This window comes from Primulina eburnea, chromosome 1 (genome assembly GCF_022965805.1).
Source record: "Primulina eburnea isolate SZY01 chromosome 1, ASM2296580v1, whole genome shotgun sequence".
Classification (NCBI taxonomy): domain Eukaryota; kingdom Viridiplantae; phylum Streptophyta; class Magnoliopsida; order Lamiales; family Gesneriaceae; genus Primulina; species Primulina eburnea.
In genome coordinates, this window is record NC_133101.1 from 64,019,210 (window position 1) to 64,045,739 (window position 26,530).

Genomic DNA, 26,530 nt, shown 5'->3' on the forward strand with positions numbered 1-26,530 from the left:
AAGACAGGAATTACATGTCAAATTTACCTTTTACAAAACTAGTTATTCTATACATTTCTTGCCATTCAAAAGTACATGAAATATATTTTTTGTATCTTTTGATGAAAAATGTTGAGTCATAAGCTCCGCTAAAGAAGAAAACGAAGAAAGAGATCTCTGAATTCTTTTTCAGAAACTATATTGCAAGAATATACGGTGGAGCTGAATTCTTTTTCAGAATTACAGTTTACACTCGTAATTTTCGGCCAATATTATTCCTTTTCCTTTGATTCATTAATCTACGAATTAAATATATTGATTATATTCTTTTGAAAAAAGAATGGCCACTGAAAATGGGTGGCTCCTGCATGTCTTGTACGACAGTTGTGTTGGATTTTTATTTATCAGGAAACTAAAAAACGCACAGGACTGTGATTTATGTGGAGCGTCTTTAACCTTATAACAAAGATAATGCTAATTATTATAACTATTATTTTTCTATTTTGAGACTTTGAAGATTAAATATAAAATAATTAAAGAAATTTTTAAGAAATCTGCGGAGTCTTGTTTCTTGATGTCTTTTTGGAGTTAACTGGAGAACATCAGTTTAAGGGCTGTTTTTCTTTGTAAATGTATGGAAATTTTACGTATCTTTCATCCATAATTCATACATGATTGTCAGGGTTGGCTTCCTTGTTGCTGTTACAGCTGCAGCTTATGCAGTTAACCAGAAGAGGGCTAAGGCCGCTTCACAGGCTAAGCCAACTGGTACTCAGTTTTTTTTTTTTTTTTAAAGAATGATTTGGTTTGGAAATATGTTCCGATGAATATTCCGTTGGTGGGTTGATTTTATTGTTCAATTTGCTAACTTATGATTTTTGCTTCAGAAAATGGTGAAGAATCCTATGAGAAATCTTTGATTGCAAGGGGAGATGAAGAGCATCTCACCTTCTCTAAGGATGACCTCAATGGGGTAGTTTTCGATTTTTAATCCTTACATTGTAACCAAGTCCCGTTCAAGTACAGAGAAGCTTTATAAGTCGATTCTTTAATCGATTCACACTATGTTTTCTTGAATATTGCAGGCTGAGGTGGAAGAGGAGAAGGAAGAAGTTAAACTAATAAATAGCATAATAAATCCCAGAACGAGCATCACCTCGGACTTTGCAGATGAGCTTTTGCCTGAATTTGAAAGTCTTGTATCAGGAGAAATTGATAAACCTTTGCCTACTGATAAATATGATACATCAGTCAATTCTACGGCGGAAAAAGAAAGGATGTATAAAAGTGAAACGGCAAATCATGCAAGTGAACTCGAAAGCTTAAGGAGATTAGTTAAAGAATTGGAAGAGAGAGAGGTGAAGCTTGAAGGAGAGTTACTTGAATACTATGGCTTGAAGGAGCAAGAATCGAGTATCGTTGAGTTGCAGAAGCAGCTCAAGATTAAGACTGCTGAAATTGATATGTTGAATCTTACTATAAATACTTTGCAGGCAGAGAGGAAAAAGCTTCAAGAAGAGGTGTCTCAAGGAGCAACTGCTAGGAAAGAACTCGAAAGGACTAAAAAGAAGTTGTATGATTTGCAGAGGCAAGTTCAGCTTGAAGCTAATCAGACAAAAGCCCATCTTTTGTTGCTGAAGCAACAGGTTACCGGGCTTCAAGCAAAAGAGGAGGAAACTTTCAAGAAAAACACAGATGTGGAGAAAAAGTTGAAGTTCTTGAAGGAAATGGAGGTGGAGATTATGGAGCTTAAGAGGAAGAACAAAGAGCTTCAAATTGAGAAGAGAGAGTTGACGGTGAAATTGGATGCTGCAGAAGGCAGAGTTAAGACCCTTTCCAGCATGACAGAGGTAGAAATTTCAATTGAATCGATGCAAATCTTGTTCAAAATTCACCATTTTAATCATGACATGGCCTGTTTTTCGTGTTGCTGCAGAGTGAAATGGTTGCTAATGTGAGGGAAGAAGTGAATAACTTGAGGCATACAAATGAGGACCTCCTTAAACAAGTTGAAGGGCTCCAGATGAATAGATTCAGTGAAGTCGAAGAGCTTGTTTATCTTCGTTGGGTGAATGCCTGCCTAAGATTCGAGCTTCGCAATTACCAAACGCCTTCTGGAAAAATTTCGGCCCGTGATCTTAGTAAAAGTCTGAGTCCAAGATCTCAGGAGAGGGCTAAACAGCTAATGTTGGAATATGCCGAGTCAGAACGTGGAGAAGGAGACACGGATATGGAAAGCAACTTCGATAACATGTCAGTCGATAGTGAAGATTTTGACAATGCTTCTGTTGATAGTTCAATTAGCAGATTGAGTAGTTTTAGTAAAAAACCAACCTTGATCCAAAAATTCAAGAGATGGGGTCGAAGTAAAGATGATTCTAGCACGGTTTCTTCTCCGGCACGATCTTTTGGTGGAGTGTCTCCCAGCAGGAGTAGCATTAGTACTCGGCCAAGAGGTCCTTTAGAATCCCTAATGCTTAGAAATGCAGGTGACAGTATGGCAATTACGACATTTGGGATGGCAGAACAAGAAGAGATTAACTCCCCTGAAACTCCCGGAGAACCTCCTGATTCGCTCAATTCCGTTGCATCCTCGTTTCATTTGATGTCAAAATCTGTCGAAGGAGTTCTAGACGAGAAGTATCCAGCGTATAAAGACCGCCACAAACTGGCTTTAGAGAGGGAGAAACAGCTTAAGGAAAAGGCTCAACAAGCAAGAACAGCAAGATTTGGTGGAGGAGATATGAATAAATCGGTTTCCCTCCCCCCGAAGCTCTCACTTATCAAGGAGAAACCGGTTGTATCTGGAGATTCACGTGATCAGTCTAATGATAACAAAGAGGATTCTCCTGCTGTGAGCAGAATGAAACTTGCACATATTGAAAAGAGAGCACCAAGGGTTCCACGACCTCCTCCTAAAGCATCTGGTGAGGCTTCTACTGGTGGAAATAAACCAGTCTCTAGTGGACCACCAGGCGCTCCACCACCACCACCACCTCCACCAGGGGCACCTCCGCCCCCGCCACCGCCTGGTGGGCCTCCACGCCCACCACCTCCTCCAGGAAGTCTCTCAAGAGCAGGTGGAGGTGGCGACAAAGTTCACCGAGCTCCTGAACTAGTTGAATTCTACCAATCATTGATGAAACGTGAAGCAAAGAAGGATACTTCTTCATTGATTTCTACCACATCAAACACCTTAGAAGCAAGGAGTAACATGATTGGAGAGATAGAGAACAGATCTTCATTCCTATTGGCCGTAAGCTGAACTTCCATCTTCTATCACCGCTGGTACAAATTCTAGTTTCTTGATATTATGAATGAAAGATTTCTTGAATCAGGTTAAAGCTGATGTGGAGACTCAAGGTGATTTTGTCGAGTCACTGGCAGCAGAAGTTCGTGCTGCTTCCTTTACCAATGTAGACGATTTGGTGGCTTTTGTGAACTGGCTAGATGAGGAACTCTCCTTCCTAGTACTCCCCTTCATCTCTACCATTAAGTTGATTTAACCACAACTTTTACTACTACTAGAAAATTTATTGCACAATTCTGTTACAGTTTTTCTAATTCAAATCTTCATTCTAGGTTGATGAACGAGCAGTTCTCAAGCATTTTGATTGGCCGGAAGGGAAAGCTGATGCTTTAAGAGAGGCAGCGTTTGAGTATCAAGACCTGATGAAATTGGAGAAGCAAGTGACATCATTCACCGATGATCCGTCTCTTTCTTGTGAAGCTGCTTTAAAGAATATGTACAAGTTGCTCGAGAAGTAAGTGCTCCCATGTTGACTTGTATAGTATCTAAATCAATTAAAAGGAAGGCCAAACCCATGACCCAGTCAAGAGGAGAGACTGACAGTCTAATTCTTTGAAGAAAACTTACATTTTTAGAAAAGGCCTACAGGTCTCTACTTTTGTCTTTCTGTTTGTTTTATTACAGTTTGGCTCATATTTATGTCGTACCCTGTCTCATGTGTACAGGGTTGAGCAAAGTGTGTATGCCCTTTTGCGCACACGTGACATGGCCATGTCACGGTACAAAGAATTTGGAATTCCTGTTGATTGGTTGCTTGATACGGGTGTAGTAGGAAAGGTATGCTTTTTTTTTTTCCATGTGTATTTATATGGCATTAGGCCAACTTCTTAGTGGTTATTGGGGAAAAACTCACATTTTGACTGTATGAATGAACTGTTATTGATCACACGTAAACGGATTAAATATTTGCAGATCAAGCTTTCATCAGTACAACTGGCTAGGAAATACATGAAACGTGTTGCGACTGAGCTTGATGCTATGGGTGAACCTGAGAAGGAGCCTAACAGAGAGTTCTTGATTCTGCAAGGGGTTCGGTTCGCTTTCCGTGTGCATCAGGTAACATTATAGAGAGCTATGTGTCATCCCAAGCTTAAGCTCGAACATGAAAGTATCAATAGTATTCAGCACGGTTTTTGTTTCACAAAGAGAAATTATGTTAAAAAATGACCATTACAAAATGCTTATTTGCCCTCAAAGGTGTTCGCTACATTAGCATAACTACATAATTAAAATTTGTTTCAGTTTGCTGGTGGCTTTGATGCTGAAAGCATGAAGGCTTTTGAAGAATTAAGAAGCCGAGCTCATGCACAAACAGGAGGGGACAATAAAATAGAAGCTTGAGGAATGAGGACTCATCTTTTTTTGCCTTGTTAAATTTCAAATACACATGAACCCTGTAAAATCGACCCTTCAGCTAGAAAGATGCATAGGATACAAAGATCAGTCAAAATCTTAGTAATCGAAAACTTCAGTGGTATAGTTTCTGGCATTTTGCACTAAAACTTGTGTTATTGCTCAGGAAAAAGAAGGCAATTTTAGAAGTCAAAGTTGGCCTATAAGTCTTCATTAGTCTAACATGGTAATAATAGTATTATGAAGTATTTATTTTATAATGTTGGGTTTGTTTGGTCATACATGTAAAAGTGCTTACTCGGCTGGCTAAGTTCTGGCGAAATATCAGATCAGACAAGGACCAGGCTTTCTTGTAAAGGGGTGTGGCTACTTGGCATCCACACGGCATGGCTGTGTCTTTTCTTATTATAATTCTCTATTTTTATTCCAAGCTTTACGAGAAATACTTGATATATATTTGAAATTAATCTAAGATGTTCTATTTTCAATAAAAAAAAATAAAATAAATAAATAACGAAGATGTTCTCTTCTAAAAGCATGGTCCGGTTATAGTAGCTCGGCTGCGAGTCGATGCCCAAGATATCTGGCAGTTTTGCTTCAATTTGATATATACAATTTTATGGTTCGAGTCGGACCTTTTTTTAAAAGATTGATGTTGCAAGAATTACGGCAGAAGTTGATGTAGCAGGAAACCAGGATTTTTATCAGAAGCCAGATCATCACGTGCACCAAACACTGTCTAAAAATTTAATCTCCTCAAAAGTAATAAAATCCATGATTTTGATCAACTACATTAACTAATATTACTGAATTGTTAGACAAGTGTCCAATGTCCATTTCCTCCCTCTCCCGTGCATCATGCCCCATTGAAATTTCAAGCCTAAAAAGATAAGTATTTGGTTGCTTAAAAAGATTCATGAGAAACGAGGGCTGGTAGGAGGTGCATGTCGCATCTCTCTTTTGATTTCTTTTCGTAATAGTATAATCTTCAAAATGTAATTGGTAAATTTAAACAGTAAATACATACTCATGTTCTTTAAATTTCAACAATTTTCTGATTCCAAGCTACTGATCAACAAGAAACAAAAAAAAGAATGAATCCTATGGTATCTAATGGAAATTCCATCTGATCTTCTTCCCGTTAAACTCAACAAGATCATCAATTCATGATCTTCAAAACGATATTGCATAGTGAACTAAAAGTTGCAGCAATTAATCAATCAAATCACATCTATCTTACCATCCTAGTTAATCATGACTAGTGGTGCAAAGGGTTTGGACCAGTAGGGACAAGACGTGCCTCAACTCCATAAAGTCGATGGATTCCCCCTCCGCCGGATGCATGCTCGCGGTTGTCCAGTGGATGTTCGTGGTGGTCTTGGCCGCGGCGGTGATTGAGGAACGGGGTGAAATCAAACTTGCTAGCCATTGCTTTTCTATGGTTGATGAAAGAATGGTCCCTTACAACAGATGTAATTTCCGAGGGGACATCATGAGTGGTAGTGCTTTGAATGAAATTTGAGATGCAGAATAGGATGAAGAAGAAAAGGCATAGTCGAAGAATTTTCATCAACAAATATGGGGAGGAATGATGTTAAAGAGGAGGTTTTGAAGGGGAAGCATATAGCAATGAAACAAGTAGAGGTTGATAGCTTGAATGCAAAGGACCAAATATAAGTAAGTTGGGATAGTTATTATGCTAAATATGTATATGAGAAGCTGTGCTGTTCCTTAAAATTCAAGAAAGAAACATGGGAAGTCAAATCGTTTTCTGTTTGAGTTTGTTCTCTTCAACCATTTAGTTTCGATTGTATACGTACAGCATGCCTCAAATGCAGACTTAAAGAATCATTTCGATTGTATTTATTTTCTTACACATTTGGAATATTCAAACAAAATTACGCATTCAAAACTCCACAATATATTACACTTTGTATGTCAAAATAAATATCTAATCTTATTTCATGATGATTGGTGAACTATGTTTTTTTTTATAAATAAAAAGACCAACAACGACCGAATTTCTGGTGATTACTCGAAAATATAGTATTTTCTTATACATTTGGAGTATTCAAAAAGCGAAATCAAGTAGCTGAAACCCTATAATAGGTACTTTGTATGCCAAAATAAATATTTCCTCTTATTCCATGATAATTGAGAAATAATTTTTTTTCAAATTATATTTTAAATGAAGAAGACATATGTAATTTTTGTGGATAAAATTATATATTTTTTAAAAATGGCAAAATTGTAACTTTAGGTTTGTAAGGAGTTAAAACTAAAATTATATAATTGCATGTCAGGTACTAAATCTTAAAAATTATGGTGAGATACTGAATTTAAATTCAAAGATGTATAGAGAGATTTTTCACAAATTTACCACACAAAATATTTATGTGGTATTAGGGTGAAACAAAGTAAGCACAGTGAGTGTGAGAGTATTTATGTAAGATATGTTCTGAAAAGATAAAGACAAAACCCTAAAAGCAGTGGTCCATTGTTACCCCTCTGACACAAAAGTGCTAGTAGTTTTAGTCCAACTGCAGATTCAAATGAAATGTTCAATGTACTTGTTGGTATTGAGTGGAATTCACATATAAACTGGTTTAGATTATAAACAAAAAAGTTTCTGAGATTATCTGTGATTTCTGCCATTGTTTCTCTCACAGTGGGCCTGAATCACTTGACCAATGTGTGTGTGTGTGTCTCAATCTGCACACAAACAGATACATTCAAACCAGACAACGATGCATTATATCTCCAAACAGACCAGACACATCTATGACTTAATTAAATGGAAATGGATGCAATTTTATGTTGGAGATTTCAATTTTTTAAATTAACATTCATATATAAATTTAAGTACGGCTCCTGCTCTCGTCTGCTAGCATTCACTCAACAGAAGTGAGGTGAGAGGATTTATCTATAGGTGCAATTACCTTTTCCACGAGCATTTTTTAGTTACCACAGCTCTCATGTCTTGTGAAAACTTCTGTGCTAATTTTATTTATTTTTTAAATTCCTTTTAACATCATTAAAGAAATCAAAATCGGATTTCGAAGTATATATAAAATAAGAAGAAAAATATATGATAAAAGCAGTAAATAAATTGAAAAATATTCACAATTACTTTGATCCCTACGTACTGAAAAACCTTCAAGATTTTTGTTACATAATATCACAGCTGAAAAAATACGCATTTGCTGCTCCTTGATCAAATCCCTATTCGTCCCTCACCTATACTCGTTGTTTTCAAACCACTTGTTTATATTTATCCACCTCAATCTCAGTATTATAATAGGAGTACAAATTCTCACTGTGCGGAGCATGGCCTCGCCCAAATGAACGTACATGATCCTTGAGCGATCTTTTATGTTTAAAGTCGGAACCACAGATACAAAACCAAATCTTTCCGCAGTTCTTTTCATGTGTGCGCCAATCCCCTCGGACAGCAAATGGCTTACCACATTTCCCACAACCGAAGGGCTTTGCGCCATGTTTCCGTTTGTAATGTGTTTGCAGCGTTCGAAAATCCTTTAGAGGTTTCGATCTTGGGTGTTCTATGTTGTTCTTACAGCCTTCTGAGCAGCAGTAGCATGGGAGTCTCAGAATTGAGGAAGCTGGTCTTGTTCCCTTTAAAGATTCATGCCCTTTTCTGTATTCTGAGCCATGCCCCCACATATGCATCTAGTTAAGAACAAGATTAAACAAGGAGATTGATAGGGCAAAAAAAGGATTGATAATCTATCCAGTTCTGTCACAGTGTCTGGCTACCCCTGATATCTTTGGAGCATTCGGGAGAAGAGAGATTAATGGAGTACAATTTTCTTACCGGCCATAAGTTTGCAGTATGTTATCTTACATACTCCAGATTTTCTTTGCCCAATCACAAATGACTATATAAATATACAAATGTAAAGAATTATTTAGATCTTCCATGAACTCATTGATCGGGAAGATCTGTTCGTATGCGTGCATATATACAGATATATAGGCAACAAATGCTGATTTTGAGAAGAAATTCGACCGAGTTCAAAAAATTAATTTGAATCTTAACTTAGAATTCCTGACAATTCAATTTCAGAGAAGAAAATGTAAAATGTTTAGAACCTGCATGTTGTTGTATCTGTGGAAAGTCTTGTTGCAGACAGAACAAGAAAATTGTGTAGGGCCAACAAGAATTTGAGCTGGAGTTGGAATCCAGTACTCTTTTTCCTCAGGGCTTTCTGCGGCAATGGCTACTGAGGATGATGAAGCCGCCGTATTTGGTGGGCCAATATGAGGAGCGACAGTTACACCTGCTTTGTCACCACTAGGGTTTTCGAAATCCTGGTGTGGCAGCTTGTACTCACCGAAGCAGGGATCGAACTTTGGTCCCGGTGGTCTGAGAGAAAGTAAAGTTGAGTAGCCATGATCATCATCTTCTTCTTCGTGTTCCAAATTACAGGAACCCCCACAAGAATGAAATTGCATGGTGATATATATTGGTTTAATTTATAGACAAGTAATATTGAATGGACTTCATTGAAGATGAAAATATCAGATTTTGGGATGTGAGAATTTTTATGTTTCTTTTTTATGATGTGTGTGCTTGCTTGCACGTGGAATGTTGGATTTTGGCTTGTTTGCTTATGAAGGAGACAAGATATAGGGAAACAAGGGTTGGAAGAAAATGCATTGAATAGTGTACCCTTATTTTTTGCTGCACATCACATTAATTAGCACTGTACATTAATCACTTTTCTCATATTATTTTCATTTTTATTTCTGTTTAATTTAAGTTATCGATGTCTTCCCTTTGTCACATTTTCTATGTTTAGTTGTATGCCGTAATACATGCACGTGAGGTAATTAAAGATAAATTCCATCCATTAGGAGATAAAAGAATTAAAAATTTGGTATATTATTTTTCTGAATATCCAAAATTTACAACTAAATTTCTTTATGTCGAACCTTTCATCAATTTTTTTAAGATCTTCCCTTAGGATTTTGGTCAAGCCACAAAATGACAGTCTCCTTTTGCTATGCAACATTCAACCTCGTAAAACCATTCATTTTTCCTGACAGATGTAGCCAGTAGGTTCGAGTTATATTTCTGAGTTAGCTACGAGGTTGTGTGTTACAACGGTTGCACTTGTATATGCATACATGTCAAGAAATTTTTTTAGTAATAGGGGAACCATTTTAAAATTTATGTACTGAAAAAAATGTTATAAGTTAAACATATCAGAAAATATTTAAACGCAAACATACCATCAACATAGCCAAAAGTGGCAGACAGATTAATCTACAAGATTCATTTGTTCTTCAGAAATTTGGAAGGCTAATCATGAGCTAATCCAATTAAGATGATGATCCGGTCATGTCACACGACACAATCCCGTTTGGGCACAAATCTAATCAATAACCTCTCACTTTTTACTGACCAAAATTTTCCATTTAAGGTAACCAAATTTAAGTCCCAATAAAGGGTAGCCTGACTGAACAGAAGCCCCATATTGCTGATGGATAGATACATCCTCGTCATCTGATCTGGACCGGAGATTGAAATTTATCTGAATTTCATATTTCATGAGAATGACAAAAAAAAAGTGAACTTACTATTTTCTCAGATATTTGCTTTGCCAGGCTCTTTCCTCCTAGGACAGCAGCAGTAGTACACAAAGCTTGTACACTGCAAGATATACGAACCAGATTAGATGACCGAATGAAGGTGATATCTTAAAACTCGTATAGAAAGTACAAAATTGTATCAAGATCATACATACACTTACGAAGATGGTGAATAATTCGGAGAAGCATAAATGAGTTAGAAAAGTAAGCATACAGGAAAAATACAGGAAAGAAAGAAAGAAAGAGCCAGAGAGTTAATGAAAAAGTGGGTACAATTAATTTGATTCGGATTCAAATAGGTGTTTGTATGAACTTACAGGATTCCTCCAAGAACAACACCAAGAGGATTCTCATCTGCAGCCAAACCAATTGTGGCAAGCTAGCAAAAAAATTTGCTTACATCGTGTTGGGTATGTTTGGAGTTGATAAATTCAATGCTATACTTCCCCATGGCCAGGTAACAAATGGGATCGAACTGTTTACAGAAGACTTGAATTTTGACAAAATTGTAGATCAATGCATTGTAAAAATGGTCCGAATGTTGATCAGGGAGCTATCATGGCTGATAACAAGGGATTCTTTAGTGTAATCAAACAGATGCTGGTGAGTATATAATCTTGTTTATGTTATGTTAATTTTTAGCATTTACTCACTCACTCCATATTTTTTGTATCAAGAAGTTCTCCACCAACAGAAATAGCAGCATCGATCTCCTCAATTTCATACAACAAACCAAGATCCGATACCATCGCAGTCTTCCTCTTCTGGTACGCCGCCGCCACCACCTGCAGCAACCACGTAAATGGGCTGCCAACCGGGTCCATTTTCCTATATAAAGGGTATCCAAATATGAATGCTATCCTGAATATAAACAATCACTGTGTTTGCTAACTAGATTGATGGCCCCATACAAAAATAGTACCTGTTGAAGAATTTCCACGTTTTCATCTTTTGCTTAGGGTCGTTTTCATCGAATTGGTCCGCCCCGGCCCAATGAGACGACGACACATCGATACATCATTAAATATTTTTGAGATTATATGTTCTGAAGTTCTTGATTAGTATGTGTTAATATTTTCATTCTGAATGTGTGGATGTTATTATCCAATTGGCTTGATTTGAAAAACTAACGATGTTTTATATATACTTAAAAAAGGACGTGAATGGATTGACAAACATGAAATACCAAATTTACAATTTTCCCTTGCTAAACATTATAATGCTAATTTGTTTGAATCAGATCCATTAATGGATTTGTAACCGAAGTTGATAATGTCACACGCTAACCATTTTACTCTCTTTAAAAAGTTATTTATTTACTTTTTGCGACCAGTACAAAAGTGTGGTCCCTAAATAGCGACGGAGTTTATACCATGATCTCTATTGAGAGACCGTCGTGAGAGAGAGTAGTCGGTCTTTAAATTTATTTTCGTTTCATTTTATAATTTAATATTATTTTTGTAGCGCGACTTTTATTCTAGTCACAAATAGTAGACCGGGTTTTTATTTAGGTCTTTAAGTTGAGACGGAAGTATTTGTTCGGTCTCTTATTTGAGACGGACATCCTCGAATAAAACCTAAATATTTTTAGGTTTGCGCTTTCAACTCGTCCAACATCATTCGTGTTTGTCGGCCGCCTGCTGGTCACCGCCGCCGACAACACCGTCTTCCATAGCTCTTCCATTCTCTTATTAGAGGTAATTCTCTAAATTTTAGGATTACTTTCTTTTTCTCCAATTTTGGGTTCTTTCCGGAGAAATTGACGCACAAGTGTTCTTCTAATGAAAATCCTTATTCATGTTGGAATTTTTGAGATTTTGAGTGCTTCGTGCTATATGCTACTGTAGTTGGTGATTTTATCACTTAATTTCATCCCAAATTATAAATGGGATAAAGTTGCTCAAATAAGAAATGTAATGGGGTTGCGAAAGAACCGATCTGATATAGGATGTAGTTGGATAGAGATAAATGGTGTTTCTCATGAGTTTCGAGTTGCAGACGTGATCCATCCACAAATAGTAGAAATTATATCAAGTTAACTGAAATAATGCGAAGGATTGGTCTAGTTGGTTATACCGTCGATGCTTCCCATGTTTCATTTGATATAAGTGAGGAAGATAAACCACACACAGTAGCTTGGCATAGTGAGAAACTAGATGTTTCTTTTAGACTAATGAAAACACTCTTCCTAAGACTTCTATTCAGATAGTTAAAAAAGTTCAGAACTTGTGATGAATGTCATCTAGCTATCGATGCCGCTTCCACACTTTTAGAGAAGGATATTGTTCTTGTAATGAATATTGGCAGTCATGTTCTCTCATCAAACATAAATGAGAACAATTGCTACACCAATATTTATAAGTTCAGACAAAATTTGTCCAAGCTTTTGTTCTGCTGTTATGACCTTTGTTGGCCCGACCAGTCTAGGTCTCTCGTAAGAGTTGCTGTGCTTTATCTATGTTTTATCATATCTTTGACGGTTTTAAATCCTCTATAATCACGTTGATTTTATTACATACATAGATGCCTTAAATCTCTCCTTCAAACTATGTAGTATTATTCGGTCACATGGGTAGAGGAATTACATTTGTATTGTGATATATAACACGTTGAGTGTTCCGTAATGGAAGGAGAACTTTGAGCTACTTTGCAGGCGCTGTTTCTGTGAAGATCTTTATTCTGCTGCAAATAGTCTGCCAGGAAACTTTGTTAAATGCTCGTGATGCTTGAAAAGCTTTCTAAACACTGACTTACTACTTGCTAACTTGGCTCATGATCTTTTTCCTGTTAGGATGGATGCTTCACTTCCATACCATATATATATATATATATATATATATATATATATATATATATATATATATATATATATATATATATATATATATATATGTGTGTGTGTGTGTGTGTGTGTGTGCAATATTCGTATGTGTTTTTGCATGGAGTTAGGATAGGGATACAGGTATGATGACATAATAAAGGTTCAAATAATTGCATACCAAAACCAATCCATGGGTTGGTTGCACGTGCATGCATGATTAATATATATAAATTACTTAATTTATTTTATAAAAATGAAATAAAATACCCAGTCTTTTATTATATTTTAATTTAAATTTAACACTTTTCTCATAAAATCATTAACATTATATGTATATATATATAGAATGAAATCATCTGCTCTATTTTATACTATTTACATAAATGTGATGTACCAATCTCGAAATTATATGTAAAAATCTACTTACCAAACAATGAAAATCGAGGTATAATTATATAACGTATATTCATTCATTCATTCATTAGTAAATATATAATAAAAAAAATGGTGCATGTGATTTCATGATTCAAGTTTTGGAAACAAAAAGATATTCACAAATTCGTGAAAAATTAAATTTATTTCTATAGTTTTGTATCAAGTACTAGATATTGAGATATGACAAATACATGCTCATGCCATGTTTGATATGCATGTGTGACAACATATATTATTTGATACATAAAATTTGCCATACCTATATTTAATTATTGCAATATATACATTACTCGAATTCTGATGGGCCTAATTATATGTAGTTTCTATTATGTAAATGCTAATTACAATTTGTTAATATGTCACAAAATCTGCAGTGAATCGATTTATAATTAGGTTTATATTGTTTTTACCTACATTACAAATTCTATCATATGCATGACAAGTGGCAAGAAAATCAATTATTTCAACATTATAACTTTGAAAATAGACAAATTATGTGAAAAATTTATATTTATGGAAAATTTATGTGAGTCGGTCTCACTGGTCGTATTTTGTGAGACAAATCTCTTATTTGGGTCATCTATGAAAAAATATTACTTTTTATGATAAGAATATTATTTTTACTGTGAATATCAGTGGGGTTGACCTGTTTCACAAATAAAGATTAATGAGACCGTCTCACAAAATATATACTCATATGTATATTAGATATGTCTGCCTTTTTTTAATACATGAAATCTGAAACGATTTGGTCGATTATATTTGGCTTTTATATTTGTGTAATGTTATTAATATTTCACCACACTTTGTAAAGAAGTCCTTTTGTAATCCCAATATATTAAATAATTTTGACTGATGTGTAGTAAATGATATTATGCGTTGACTAAATTATCGCCGGAATACTACACACTTCGATGTCGAGGTGTGAAAGCAACACTTGCCGAAAATTTTCACCCACTTATCAAATCACACTTAGAAGTGCACATATCTACGATTCTGCCATCATTCATATTCATGCAAGTTTCGACTGGTTGGGGGTTCGTTCTCCTTTCGTATTGCATGTTAAGAGTGTGGCCTAAATTATAGATTTGAATTATGCTGTTTTTGTCTCGATTTTTACACGACTTTTACTAAGATATTGTCGATAAGCCTAAAATAACGATATTTATTATATGCAACACCCATCGGTGTGCGATTTGAAAGATATTTTCAAAGTCTTAAATAGACAATAAGTGTTGTGAATCGAACGTTGCATAAAAGTAGCTCGGTACACTTTTATTTTATTACATCTAAAAATACATTCATGTAGACTTCAAAAATAAAAATAATGAATTTGTTGTTCTTATGACATTGTTTTTAACGACTCACCGAATATGAAGATATTTTCTTTTTATAATTGTTCGTTTCATATGCTATTGTTTCATATTGTAATAATTTAAGCCACACTACTCTTTTTTTACAACACAATCGAATACAATGATAATTTTTTTCGCCGTTATTCATTTACCATCTTCGTCTGAATGATAATCTCTCAAATATTCTTATTAATCATCAAATATGGACGAACATATATATAAACTTGGACAGAAAATCTAATCTAAATTAAGAAAAAGGAAAAACTAGAGGTGTCATTTAATTTTTAAAAAATAATATGACATAACATAATTTATGTTTTCGAGAAAAACACGAAGATAATTTTGCAAACTCGGTGACTTGATGACCAAGCATTTCAGTGGCATAAGAGTAAATATGTACAAACTCAAGATCCAAAACCGACAATAACTGAAAAAATGGCTGCGGTACCATAAACCATAAATCCACGCCCCATTGTCTAGAGTGAAACACACTCTCTATAAAGCAGAAATCCGATTGGTTCGTGGCAACACGCGAGAAGTCAAGGGTCGAAGAATCGCTCACCTAACCATGGCATGTCATGGCCATACGCCCACACATCATGCATTTAATGACATTCTCCAAATCTACGCACAAAAATCTGTATATAAAGCAAGCACACCACCTACAAGTACAAGACATCACCATCATCACTGCAAAATGAATGAATCATTGTGTGTGAAACAATACGTTTAAACGTATGAGTTGACATAAAGTATTCCGCCGATTTTTTTTTATTTCTGATTTGTTCAGTGGTAAGGAATTATATTTTTTTATTTCGATCTTGTGTTTTTTCCCCATATTGAGATTTTGCAAGTCAAATGTTGTTATTTTATAAAATAATCAATTATTAAAAAACAAAAGGAGAAAATCCTTAATGTTCCTGGGCTCAGTTTTGTTTATGTTGTTATTCTGGCAAAATCGTGACCATCCTTTGGATAGATTGTGGTTTTTCTTGCTGTGGAACATTTCTTGTTTCTACTGACCATATATTTTTTTCTCTTTTTGTGGTCTTAATTTTTCTTTGTTGGAAGTTTTGGGAGGAAGAGAAGGATTAAGGAAGAGGTTTATGTCTGCAAGTTTTTATCTGGCTTTGAACTTTGGGCCTGTTTTGAAGTTCTGTTTTTCACCGATTCCTGCGGACTGCATGCAAATATATCTCTGCCTTGTGATCGAGCAGAGTTCCCGCTCTTTCTTCCTAACTGTTTCGATGCGTTTTAGGCCCAAAAGGTAAACATTTCCTTTCATTCCCTTAAACCCTTTTAAGGGTTTTTGAATTTAATTGAAGTGTGTGTGTGTGTGTTTTGGCCGCTTTGTCTGTTGATCTGAAAATGGTGGTGGTTAATTGGTGCTGTTTTTTCTTTCTTCGGTTTTGATTGCAGGACTTGCTCTGGCGTTGTTTATTTCGGGGGATATCACATAAATCGATTACTTAATACTCTCTTGTTCTTCAGAGAGCCTCGAACTGAAAGCATTAGCTGATTCGAATCCCTTGAATTTTGAGGAAAAAATTCGCTGTTTTCTGTTTATACATATCATTTTATTTGTTCTTTTTGCTCTGTTATTAACTTATTGGGGATACTCTTGCTATGGGGCGCTGTGACGTGGTGGAACAACAAAATACGCCTGAGCCTCAGAAATTTGTCCCGATGAATCAAGAAACTGCAAGCAGACGCCAAAAAAATAAGTTTCAGTCGTCCAGACTCATAAGGAAAGTCCGGATTGTTTGTAACGATCCGGATGCTACCGATTCTTCTGATGATGAAGGGGCCCTTGAAATGAAAAGAAAGCGTTTGGTTTGGGAAATTTGTTTCCCAAGTGATCCTCCTAGCAGAGCATCTAATGCTTCTAAAACAGAGAGTTTGGTTCGGGGTAGCAACGATGGGGAGATAAATCTCAAAACGAAGAGGGTTGTACCCACCGATGTCAGTAGGCCAACAGCCAGTTCAGTGAAATATAGAGGTGTTCGCCAACGGAAATGGGGAAAATGGGCAGCAGAAATACGTGATCCCGTCCAGCAAAAAAGGATCTGGTTGGGAACTTATAATAGCGCCGAGGACGCATCGAGGGCATATGAAGCAAAACGAATGGAGTTCGAGGCATTGGCTCATAGCATCGTGTCTAATGCTACAAAAATTTCAAATGATGCTTACAAGAAAACTCCATGTTCTGTCGTGAATTCTGAGAATCAGAAGCAAAATCTTGATGTGCCCGAGGGATCTAGCCTCAGCCGTCCTGTCGCCTACTTCGCGCACATCACCATCTCTGGTGGTTGATATGGATTCTCTTGTCTCGGGTCCGGTTACCAAGGTCAAGTCTGATAATGAGAAAGCTGAAGAAGCCTTTGTAGGAGCTAGTGGGCTAATGGATGAGGAGTTATTATCTTTAGCACAAATCGATCAAGAACTGAACCTGGACTTGGATCTCGACTCATTCACCATATGTGGCGATGCTTTTGGGATACCAGTGGATGACTCAGAATTTGATTTTGAAGACTTTCCCATTTGTGGATTTAATGATGGTGATCAGCCTTGTGAGCTACCGGATTTTGACTTTGACTTTGATTTTGATGCTTATGGCGAAACATTTTCTTGTGTGGATGAAGCCCCACCTCTTAAAAGTGGAACTCCCCTTGATGTAGCATGTCCTTAAGTTTTGCGGCTAGTGAAATTATCAGCGATACTCGTTATACATCAATTTTAAAAAACTAAACTACATAGTTCATGCGAGGTTTTGTTGTAGTAAAAGAGTCATCTATTAGTTTGTCAAGGGAGATTTTGATTCTTTGCATGAAACATTTTTTCAGTCTTCTTTTGAGTTTTTATTCTGCTACTAAAGACGTAGCCATTTATTCCCCCTCGTTTCGCAGCTTCGCAATGATTAGATTATCATACAAAGGCTGATTCTATTCCTAGCTTTGATATTGTAATGTTCTGTTGGTTTTTTTAATAAATAAAAAAAAAGGGTTTCATAGATTTCTCAGGTATTCAAACAAAATTTCAATTGGCGTGTGACATGTGATAACATTTCATCAATTTATCGTTATGTCAGGTTGATTCATTCAGAACAAGACGGTTTGTTTCATCCTGGCCGTGCAGACACAATGAAAAACGGCCCGGATCACTCCACATGAGTGATCCGGGCCCACCTCTCTGTAAAAAAAAATGACACTGTCCGCAGGGGTAGGGTCGACCGAACCGAACCAGACGAGGAGGCCTTGCTAGATCTAATTGCTTTTACAGTGCAATTCAATTACAATGTGAACAAGGAAAACTTAGGGTTTCTCACCTATTAACTAATTTATTTAGTATCGAGTGACTTTGAATTGCAAGAAATTATCCTCAACATTTTAAAGGAATCCCTTCTGTTGGAAACTTTTTATGCAATCATCAACATTGGTCTATCGTTTGATTGGTTTATTTCATCCTACTCATGTGAGTATTGTCCCCATGATAGGATGGATGACCAAGATTTGTCCATGCATATATAGGACTCACTTTTTAAAATTGTATGTGTGACAATATCTTGTCCGTTAATACCCACATAGGTAGGATCTACCCGTTTGGAAAGCAGGGAGACCCAATCCGAGAATCTTGCCACTATCCATGCTATGAGGGTTGTTATCTCCTTCTTTCTTGCTATATCGCTCCAATAATAAAGGTCGAGTTTTTGTGCACTGTGCGGCGGTGTTTGCAGAAAAATGGAAAGAAGTTGGTATAGGATTTGGTTACATCGTATGTATCGTTCACAATATCATGTATCACTCCAGTGAGATTCGTTAGGAGGTGATATATACTTCATCACAGTCGTATCGATATCTTACAGAGAACAGGACGACGTTAAGATGACCCTTTTTCACACTGCTTGTTTTCTTGCAGGAGTTTAGCACATTTAAGGTCCCTCTTATACATGGATCGATCAAATTTTCCAGCAATGTTCATTGGGTGAGTGTTGCATTAAATTAAGATATATGATAGAGTAACTTCAAGTAAATCGCTGATGCATTCTGGTCAAGTCACAAGCAGATAAATCTATTACTGCCCCAATAAAAATCACTAATCACTAGCATAAATAATAAATTTCAGTCTACCCTACTTAAACTTGCCTGGACATCAGCATCATATGCCACAAACACCGGAGATGCGGTGTGGAAAACACCGTTGACTCCGGCCAACGAATCAGCTTTTACAATATTGAGACTCGATCTCCTTCGCTCCATTTAGCTCCGAAAGATAGCTTATTTGGTCCAAACCTGGATTGTGTGCGGTGGTGGTAAAGGTGTGGCCCTTTCCGAGCAAGGACTAGCTTGATGAGATGAGCCGCGATGAATCCTGTTACACAGTACTTGCCCATTAATTTCTCTTGGATCAACTCGTCTATAATAATAAAGTCGGCAATCAGATATGGTAAATGGCGATGAATTTAATTCCTCCAGTCCAGCATTTATGAGAATCCGTGGCTGGATTCAATTTTGCGGGAAGAACAGCATATGAAATCTTGCAATAATTGATGGAAAATGGTGGTTGGTACTCCACACGGTTCCCCATAAAAGCGACGACCTTGGCCTTATTGGGGTTGAAAAGGTAAAAGTTGCAAAATTTGTAGCAATTGCCAAAATTTGCTTTTTGCAATATTTGGTATTTTATCTGGTCAAAATTGAGGTTAATTTGTGTATCTTAATTTTATCAAGGGCGCATATGAGATATTTTGGCATTCACTGATTATACCTAATGTCTTCTTGTTCGATCGATCCAATTAATAGAGGTGGTCCGGATGGATGAAAGAGATTTTAAATTCAGCACACAAATTTTTCAAAGTTTATTTAAGGTTGGAAACTTATGTGCCGCTGGAACATTTCTTAATTGTGAATGCACTTATGGCGCCGAAGTCCAATTCATCGACCGACTTGGATATTGAAGTTGAAATTTTATTGTTTCTACACATGGCCAGGTGGGGTGTGGAAAAATATCGAATTTTCGATATATCGAGTTTACCGTAACGAAAAATATCGACTATCGAAATTTGCGGTACGATGTGGTATCGTTACCGAAATTTTTGATACGACAACGGTATGAAAATGAAAATTAATTGTATGTATCGAAAGATCAAAATAAATATACTAGTTAAAAAATATATGATATTTTTAAAAAATATCAGGTATTTTTTCGGTGCAAAACGGCATATGCCTCTACCGAACCGAATTCTCGGTATAGGGCAATATTTCAGTATAATTATATATCCGAAATTTTGATTTATCAAAATAAATATTTTTAATATTTTAGTTTCAGCTACGGTATATGATAAGCATTTTTCAGTATGATATACCATCCCTAATGGTATCTGAATTAGTTGCCATTCTTTTTATCCAATTTCTTTGTGCTTAAATTAGCAATTTGAAGATGCTTATTTCTATGCATGCCCAAGTTACTCACCAATATTAGATACATTGCCAAAACATAGTGGGGATATTGAAGTAAATATAGAAGTGAATAATTTTGAAAGTTATGATACAAATTACACCCCCGTTGATAATTATATTAGAGTAGGTCTCATGTGAGACCGTCTCACGGATCACAATCTGTGAGACGGGTCAACCCTGCTCATATTCACAATAAAAAGTAATACTCTTCGCATAAAAAGTAATACTTTTTCATGGATTATCCAAATAAAGATCCGTCTCACAAAATACAACCCGTGAGACCGTCTCACACAAGTTTTTGCCATTATATTATTATAAAAATAATAGCAACCAACCAAGATTGTCCCGGGATGCATAAAAATTTCAAGAAAAATAAAAGAAAAGGAATAACTATTTCTCATATATTCTTCTGCCAATAACAATAGATAATTAATATAACAAAACATTGATCAAATAAATAATTAATCACTAGAGCTTGACAACTTCTGGGATATGAACCGGATACCGATCAATGCAATCCGCCCATGGCCCCTCCACCGGCGTTATGATGTCCCGATTGCACTTCCAAACGGCGCTGTTACACTTAAATCCACTCCCAAATCCGATCTGCCACACCCTGTCGCCTTTCCTCATCCTCCCCTTGGATTCTATGTAAGACAGTTCATACCAAAGCGAAGAAGAAGATGTGTTTCCGAATCTGTGTAGTGTCATTCTCGAAGCTTCCACTTGCTCCGCCGTGAGCTGGAGGTTTTTCTGCAACTCATCGATTACAGCCCTTCCGCCGGCGTGGATGCAGAAGTGCTCAAAAGCCTGTTTAAAGTCTGGAATATATGGCTTCAATTTCGGGTTGAAGAGTTTTCTTCTGAGCAGGGAAAAGGCAAAGAGGATCTGCTCTGATGCAGGAAGAACAAGAGGACCGATTGTAGTTATATTGGATTTAAGAGCTTCTCCCGCTATGGCCATTAGATCTTTGTTCAGCTTTATCCCCACATGTCCTTCTGAATCTTCTTCTTGTTGTATGCAGTTGTATGATTTGTCGTCTGCTCCTTTGTGGGTTCTCACAACGTGGGAAAGGACGTACTTTGCGCGTCGGCGCTCAGACCACCGGTTTGACAAGAGGACGGCCGCACCACCCATTCTAAAGAGGCAGTTAGGGAGGAGCATGGCTCTTTCTTTGCCTAAGTAGCAGTTAGGAGTGAGGATTTCTGTACTAATAACAACAGCGTTCGAGTTGGGATGCTGTTGGAGAAGATCTTTAGCTAAATCTATAGAGATTAAACCTGCACTACACCCCATCCCAGAAAGATTAAAGCTCTTGATATTGCTTCTCATTTTGTACTTGTTAATCACCATAGCTGTTAAGGAAGGTGTAGGGGAGAAAAGGCTGCAGTTTACAATAAGTATATCTATATCTCTAGGCCTCATCCCCGTTTTCTGGAAAAGTGAATCCATGCAAGAAAAGATTATGAGCTCAGCTTCTTCTCTAGAACGACGCATAGTTGGAGCAGGTGGAATAAAACACATGGCAGGTGGGAAACTGGTCTCTTCTCCGATCCCAGATCTTTCAAGAATCCTCATCTGAAAATCCACGCTCTTGGGTTCATCGTGCAGCAGTATATGCGCATGCTCCATAAATCCTGCGAATGACACCCGCAAGCTCTGCGGAGGCTTGAATAGTGCGTAGTCGATAAGGTATACAGTTCGTGGCCGCGACATGAAGAAGAAAGTGGCGGTGTAGATTATAAGGAACAAAGAGCAGATGATGTGTAGTGAGGTCAAATGCATGGAGTCCCAGAATTGGATAATTTCTTCGGGGCTTAAACGCAGTGATTCAAGGAAGAGGGCAATGATTATAGGGATGAGGAAGAAGGCAAGAAGATTGTCGACTAGGTATTGATAACCAAGTTTGACATATTTGAGCTTCACTGATAGAGAGAAATCTTGGAGTTTGGGAGCCATTATCTGTTTTGGTTTACGTTTTGCAGGGAAAGTAGAGTTACGTTTTTGTAGGAGAAGACCGCACCAATATGAAGGCGGCATGGCGCATTTAAATCATATCCACCTTCCGTTGTCTATTTTAATTTAATATTTTCATTGACGATTTCTATAAAATAAATTTTTATTTTCGAAAATCTATTTAAAAGAAAAAATAAAAATTTATATAATGAAGTGACTGTACATCATAACTTGCCAGCTCCCCTCTCACATTTTCCGGTTGGGAGTCATAAATAAGTTGGATCCTCACATCGATCTTGTGTTGGACTGGACTGGACTGGGTAAACATTAAGAAAGGGCCGATTTTCAGCATTTATTGATCTTAGTCAAACGTACACATACAACTCCATTTTATTTTTCTTCCAAATTAAATCAATTCACCATTTTCGGATTTTATTAAATTCCTCCTGAAATTCATCCATTGCAGGAAATAATAAAGTTACGATTTTATAATATATTGAATATAATCACTACTTTTAAAATATATTGAGTAAAGATGAGTGTACAAAAAAAAAATTGTATATTTATGAAGTTTGAAGAAAAAAGAGTCACTTATTTGGCCAAAGTCTTGTGGTTGATTGTTTATAGTTATTACGACGAGCGTTGGATGTTGGGAATTCAAATTATAAATGGATTTTCTTAAATTTCTTTGTTTAATTAAATTACAACTAGCCGAGTCATCCCACACGACCATTCCAAATACGTTCCCGACACGTTTGTATATTTATTTATGGATATAATAAAAATATCTGTTTTTTAAAAGTGTAATAGAAAAAACTTACTATTTGTTTGTAGAATGTTTGATACTTGTTATAATAAATTTTTTTTGGAAAAAACATATGTATAAAATACTAAAAAAGTGTCCCTGAATCCAGAAAGTGCACGTTAATTTATGGCTTGTTGCTCATCGTAAATTGCTTACTAGAGATAGGCTTGGTTACCTTGATGATAGATCGTGTGTACTCTGCAACTTTGCTATTGAATCTGTTAACCACTTGTTCTTTGATTGCCCAATCTCACAAGCAATATGGAACAGTATTCGATCTTGGCTTGGCATGCGAAAACTTATGAGATCGTTGTCTGCTGTGCTTGCTGCGTTTAGAAGTGTGTACCGAGGTACATCTGCATTGAATAAGATGCGCTGTGTTGCGCTAGGGGCTACGGTTTATCAGATTTGGAACATAAGAAACAGGACAATCTTCGAACATGAGCAACTAGATATTGATGGAGCTATAATGAAGATCAAGATTTATGTGCTGCGGAGCGTATCAAATACTGACAATGTAATTTAAATTTGGACTCTGGGTTATGGTTCATATGATTAGAGACTGATTATGCTAGATTGATTTGTCCCTGGGATGCCCAGTGTATTTGTACATGTACTAACTTTTACCTATTTTAATGAATCATTCATTTAAAAAAGAAAATACCCTATATTGCCTTTTTGAGTTTTTGAGTCATTGTTTGATAACAATCATGGGTTTGATTTTTGAGTAGTTCTTTTGTAAGACGGTCTCACGAATCTTTATCTTAGCATAAAAAGTAATATTTTTTCATGGATGACTCAAATAAGAGACATGTCTCACACAAGTTTTTGTCTTGATTTTTTTTCTACCAAGATTTTCTCATACGAGCCAGTTACATAGAGTTTGTCTATATATTTGACTAGTGTTTTTATATGCTATTGTGTTAATCTGGAATTTAATTTACTCAATACATATTGAAAATCAACGTTACCCATATATTGTCGTAATATTTTAAAATAATTTAAAGAAAATTAACGTATCCAGTTTTTTTTTTAATCGTCCCTCTGTTGTGGGCCTGAACTGCTAGTTTTACGGCTTATAAGTTTGCTAATATTAATCTCGTCATTTGTAGCCCAATAATAATAATAATAATAATAATAATAATAATAATAATAAATAAATAGAAATTTGTGAACGTTGAATGTCAGAGGAAGTAAAAGCATAGAGGTGGGTTGAGGTGAATTCAATGCAATGGCGAGGAGAGTGAGTATGATTCCATTCCAAATACTAGCAAACAAAATCTTTCCCAAAACTTATCGCAAACTTATTCACTCCTCCGCCGCATAATACGCGTCCTAACCCTTTTCTTTAATTTTTATTTATTAAAATACCTCGTTTTCAGTTAAACCAATTAAATCTTTTTAAAAAAACTTTAATATATAATTAATTTAAAATGATTTAAGCATGTATATTATTGTCATTATCACTATATTTGAACCATTTATTCTAGTTCTAACTGAAAAAATGGTTCAAAGTTCCTTCAATTTGTCTGTATTGATTGATTTTAAAATCATTATATATCACCCGCCCCTAAACCAAGCAATGAAACTGATCTCTTGACAAAATCTTGTTTATTTTTTTAAAAAAAATTGCCCGAAGAAGACGACAACTCTCTTGACACTATAATTTGATTTTATTGAGGAGAATGGACAAAAATTATCGCAACTGTGGAGTCATGTTCTCCAACGATCAGTCTTCTCAATGTCACAAACTGGAGATCCCTTGTCTGCTGGGCAGGCATTCATTTATTAATTATGCTCCCAACTCCCAATTATGCTTGTATGGTGGATTTCATGAACTTTTATTCATTTTTTTTTATGTTTTTTTAAAGTATATTATATTTGCCATTTGATTCATGAACTTGACCAAAAGGGGAACTTTACTTCAACGCGCTTAAGAAAAATATGACTGTCGACACTCGACAACAGCTCAATGCTTTATTTTATCTGAATCTGACCCGATTTGAAACATAGCGATCGACCGCCTAGTTAGCTTAATAGTTGGGGAGAAATGGAATCACGTTAAATAAAAAGTAAGACTTCAAAAGTTATTACAACTCTTTAAAGCAATACCGAAAATGTCAACTGTGTCTGAAATTATCCATAAAGCCATATTTTATTTGCTTCTTATTTTTTCAATCTTCCAAGATTCTGAAGAGTGAAGACACCGGTAAACTTTTGCTAATGGAAAAGATAACAGCCTAATTAATACAGTGAAAAAGCTAAGAATTCCGTTAGTATACTCTTAAAAATGTCATTTAGATGTATTCGGCATAACTTAGCTAGCATTCGCTCTTCAGAAATTACGGCCATTTCCATTCGTGGATTCTAATGATATTAATTAAAGATTGCAGACCAAGATAATAATTTTTAAAATAAGAGAATTTATGAAAGTTTATGTTACTGGGAAAAGAAAAGTGGTTTTTAAGCAGATCTGAATAAGTAAACTAAAAAAGATCAAGCTTTGATAAGATACATACAGGCCAGGATTGAAGATTCTTGACCTTCGGCGCAGAGAAGAGGATCTAGAAATACCAAAATACCCACGGTTTAACCTCGTCAATTTAATTAAAAAAACAGCTATAATCACCAGAAATAAGAGGGAAAAACGTGGGTATTTTGGACCAAAGGCTACCAAAAAAAATATGTAACCTAAAAATAAACTTGATATAATTAATTGACATATGATATATATTCCATAATTATACTAGTTATGTAGAGGATCTGGGCAACTGGGAATCTTCCTTTTGGAATCAAGAAATCTGCTATCTTCTGTTCCGTTGATATCAGAAACTCTTCCATTGAGATAACCTTTGATAATTTGCGTTTGATTCCTGATTGGTGGAGAAGATTCCATCGTTGAAATTTCTGCTTCATGTGCTGTAGCAGAAGAACCATGTACTGCTAGAACCCTGATCGCTTCTGCCTTGTTCGGGCCGATGGCCCGTATATTAAATAGTGAAATGATGAGGAGGAATACCAGAGAAGGGTGCGTGAGCATCGGGCTTCTTTCGCCGGAAGATGACATCGCAGGTGGAACTGAGAATAGGGTTTCTCTAAGAAGAGAGCTTTAGCTAGATAGCTAGCTAGCTGCTGATAGAAATTGATTATAAAAGAATATTGTGGTATCTTTGATTTTGAGGTTTTGGGTTGAATTTCTCTGCCCTTTTGTCTGCATATGTTGTCTAATTTCTAGCTATAAGAAAATAGCTCGAGTACTTGTCCAGTGATCGTCGGCTTTGCGAGTTAGATAAAAATATACACAGACCGCGCCACTGGTAAAACGTGAAAAGGAGTGATGTGCCAGTTTCACTGGTCAATAACATTTCTGTTGGAAAAGTCATCGACAAATATATATAGTAGGGTGTACCCAATAATTTTCACGAAAAAATTAATTTTATACGTGTC

At 36.1% G+C, this 26,530-nt stretch overlaps 4 protein-coding genes and 1 long non-coding RNA gene across 5 annotated transcripts; 1 reads left to right on the forward strand and 4 right to left on the reverse strand.

Moving 5' to 3' along the window:
• The first annotated feature begins 375 nt into the window (after positions 1–375).
• Positions 376–4,839, forward strand: LOC140840997 (protein CHUP1, chloroplastic-like). The gene is made up of 9 exons (XM_073208153.1): positions 376–747; positions 867–952; positions 1,065–1,829; positions 1,916–3,235; positions 3,318–3,449; positions 3,562–3,743; positions 3,955–4,066; positions 4,202–4,345; positions 4,532–4,839. Exons 1-9 carry the CDS (start codon positions 651–653, stop codon positions 4,628–4,630), a joined length of 2,937 nt encoding a protein of 978 aa, XP_073064254.1. The 5' UTR covers positions 376–650; the 3' UTR covers positions 4,631–4,839.
• Positions 4,840–7,803: 2,964 nt separating this feature from the next.
• On the reverse strand, positions 7,804–9,372 carry LOC140841004 (zinc finger protein WIP6-like). Its single transcript, XM_073208166.1, has 2 exons — positions 8,753–9,372; positions 7,804–8,329 (listed from the first exon to the last, which is right to left on the reverse strand). Exons 1-2 carry the CDS (start codon positions 9,113–9,115, stop codon positions 7,895–7,897), a joined length of 798 nt encoding a protein of 265 aa, XP_073064267.1. The 5' UTR covers positions 9,116–9,372; the 3' UTR covers positions 7,804–7,894.
• A 559-nt stretch (positions 9,373–9,931) lies between these two features.
• LOC140841013 (uncharacterized) lies at positions 9,932–10,646 on the reverse strand. The gene is made up of 3 exons (XR_012120076.1): positions 10,573–10,646; positions 10,244–10,316; positions 9,932–10,174 (listed from the first exon to the last, which is right to left on the reverse strand). It is a non-coding gene; the product is annotated as an uncharacterized lncRNA (long non-coding RNA).
• A 10,049-nt stretch (positions 10,647–20,695) lies between these two features.
• Positions 20,696–22,368, reverse strand: LOC140841020 (3-ketoacyl-CoA synthase 5-like). The gene has a single exon (XM_073208182.1). The coding sequence runs from the start codon at positions 22,360–22,362 to the stop codon at positions 20,791–20,793; it is 1,572 nt and encodes a 523-aa protein (XP_073064283.1). The 5' UTR covers positions 22,363–22,368; the 3' UTR covers positions 20,696–20,790.
• Positions 22,369–25,829: 3,461 nt separating this feature from the next.
• On the reverse strand, positions 25,830–26,150 carry LOC140809594 (CLAVATA3/ESR (CLE)-related protein 43). Its single transcript, XM_073167284.1, has one exon. The coding sequence runs from the start codon at positions 26,148–26,150 to the stop codon at positions 25,830–25,832; it is 321 nt and encodes a 106-aa protein (XP_073023385.1).
• Between the last annotated feature and the right edge of the window lie 380 nt (positions 26,151–26,530).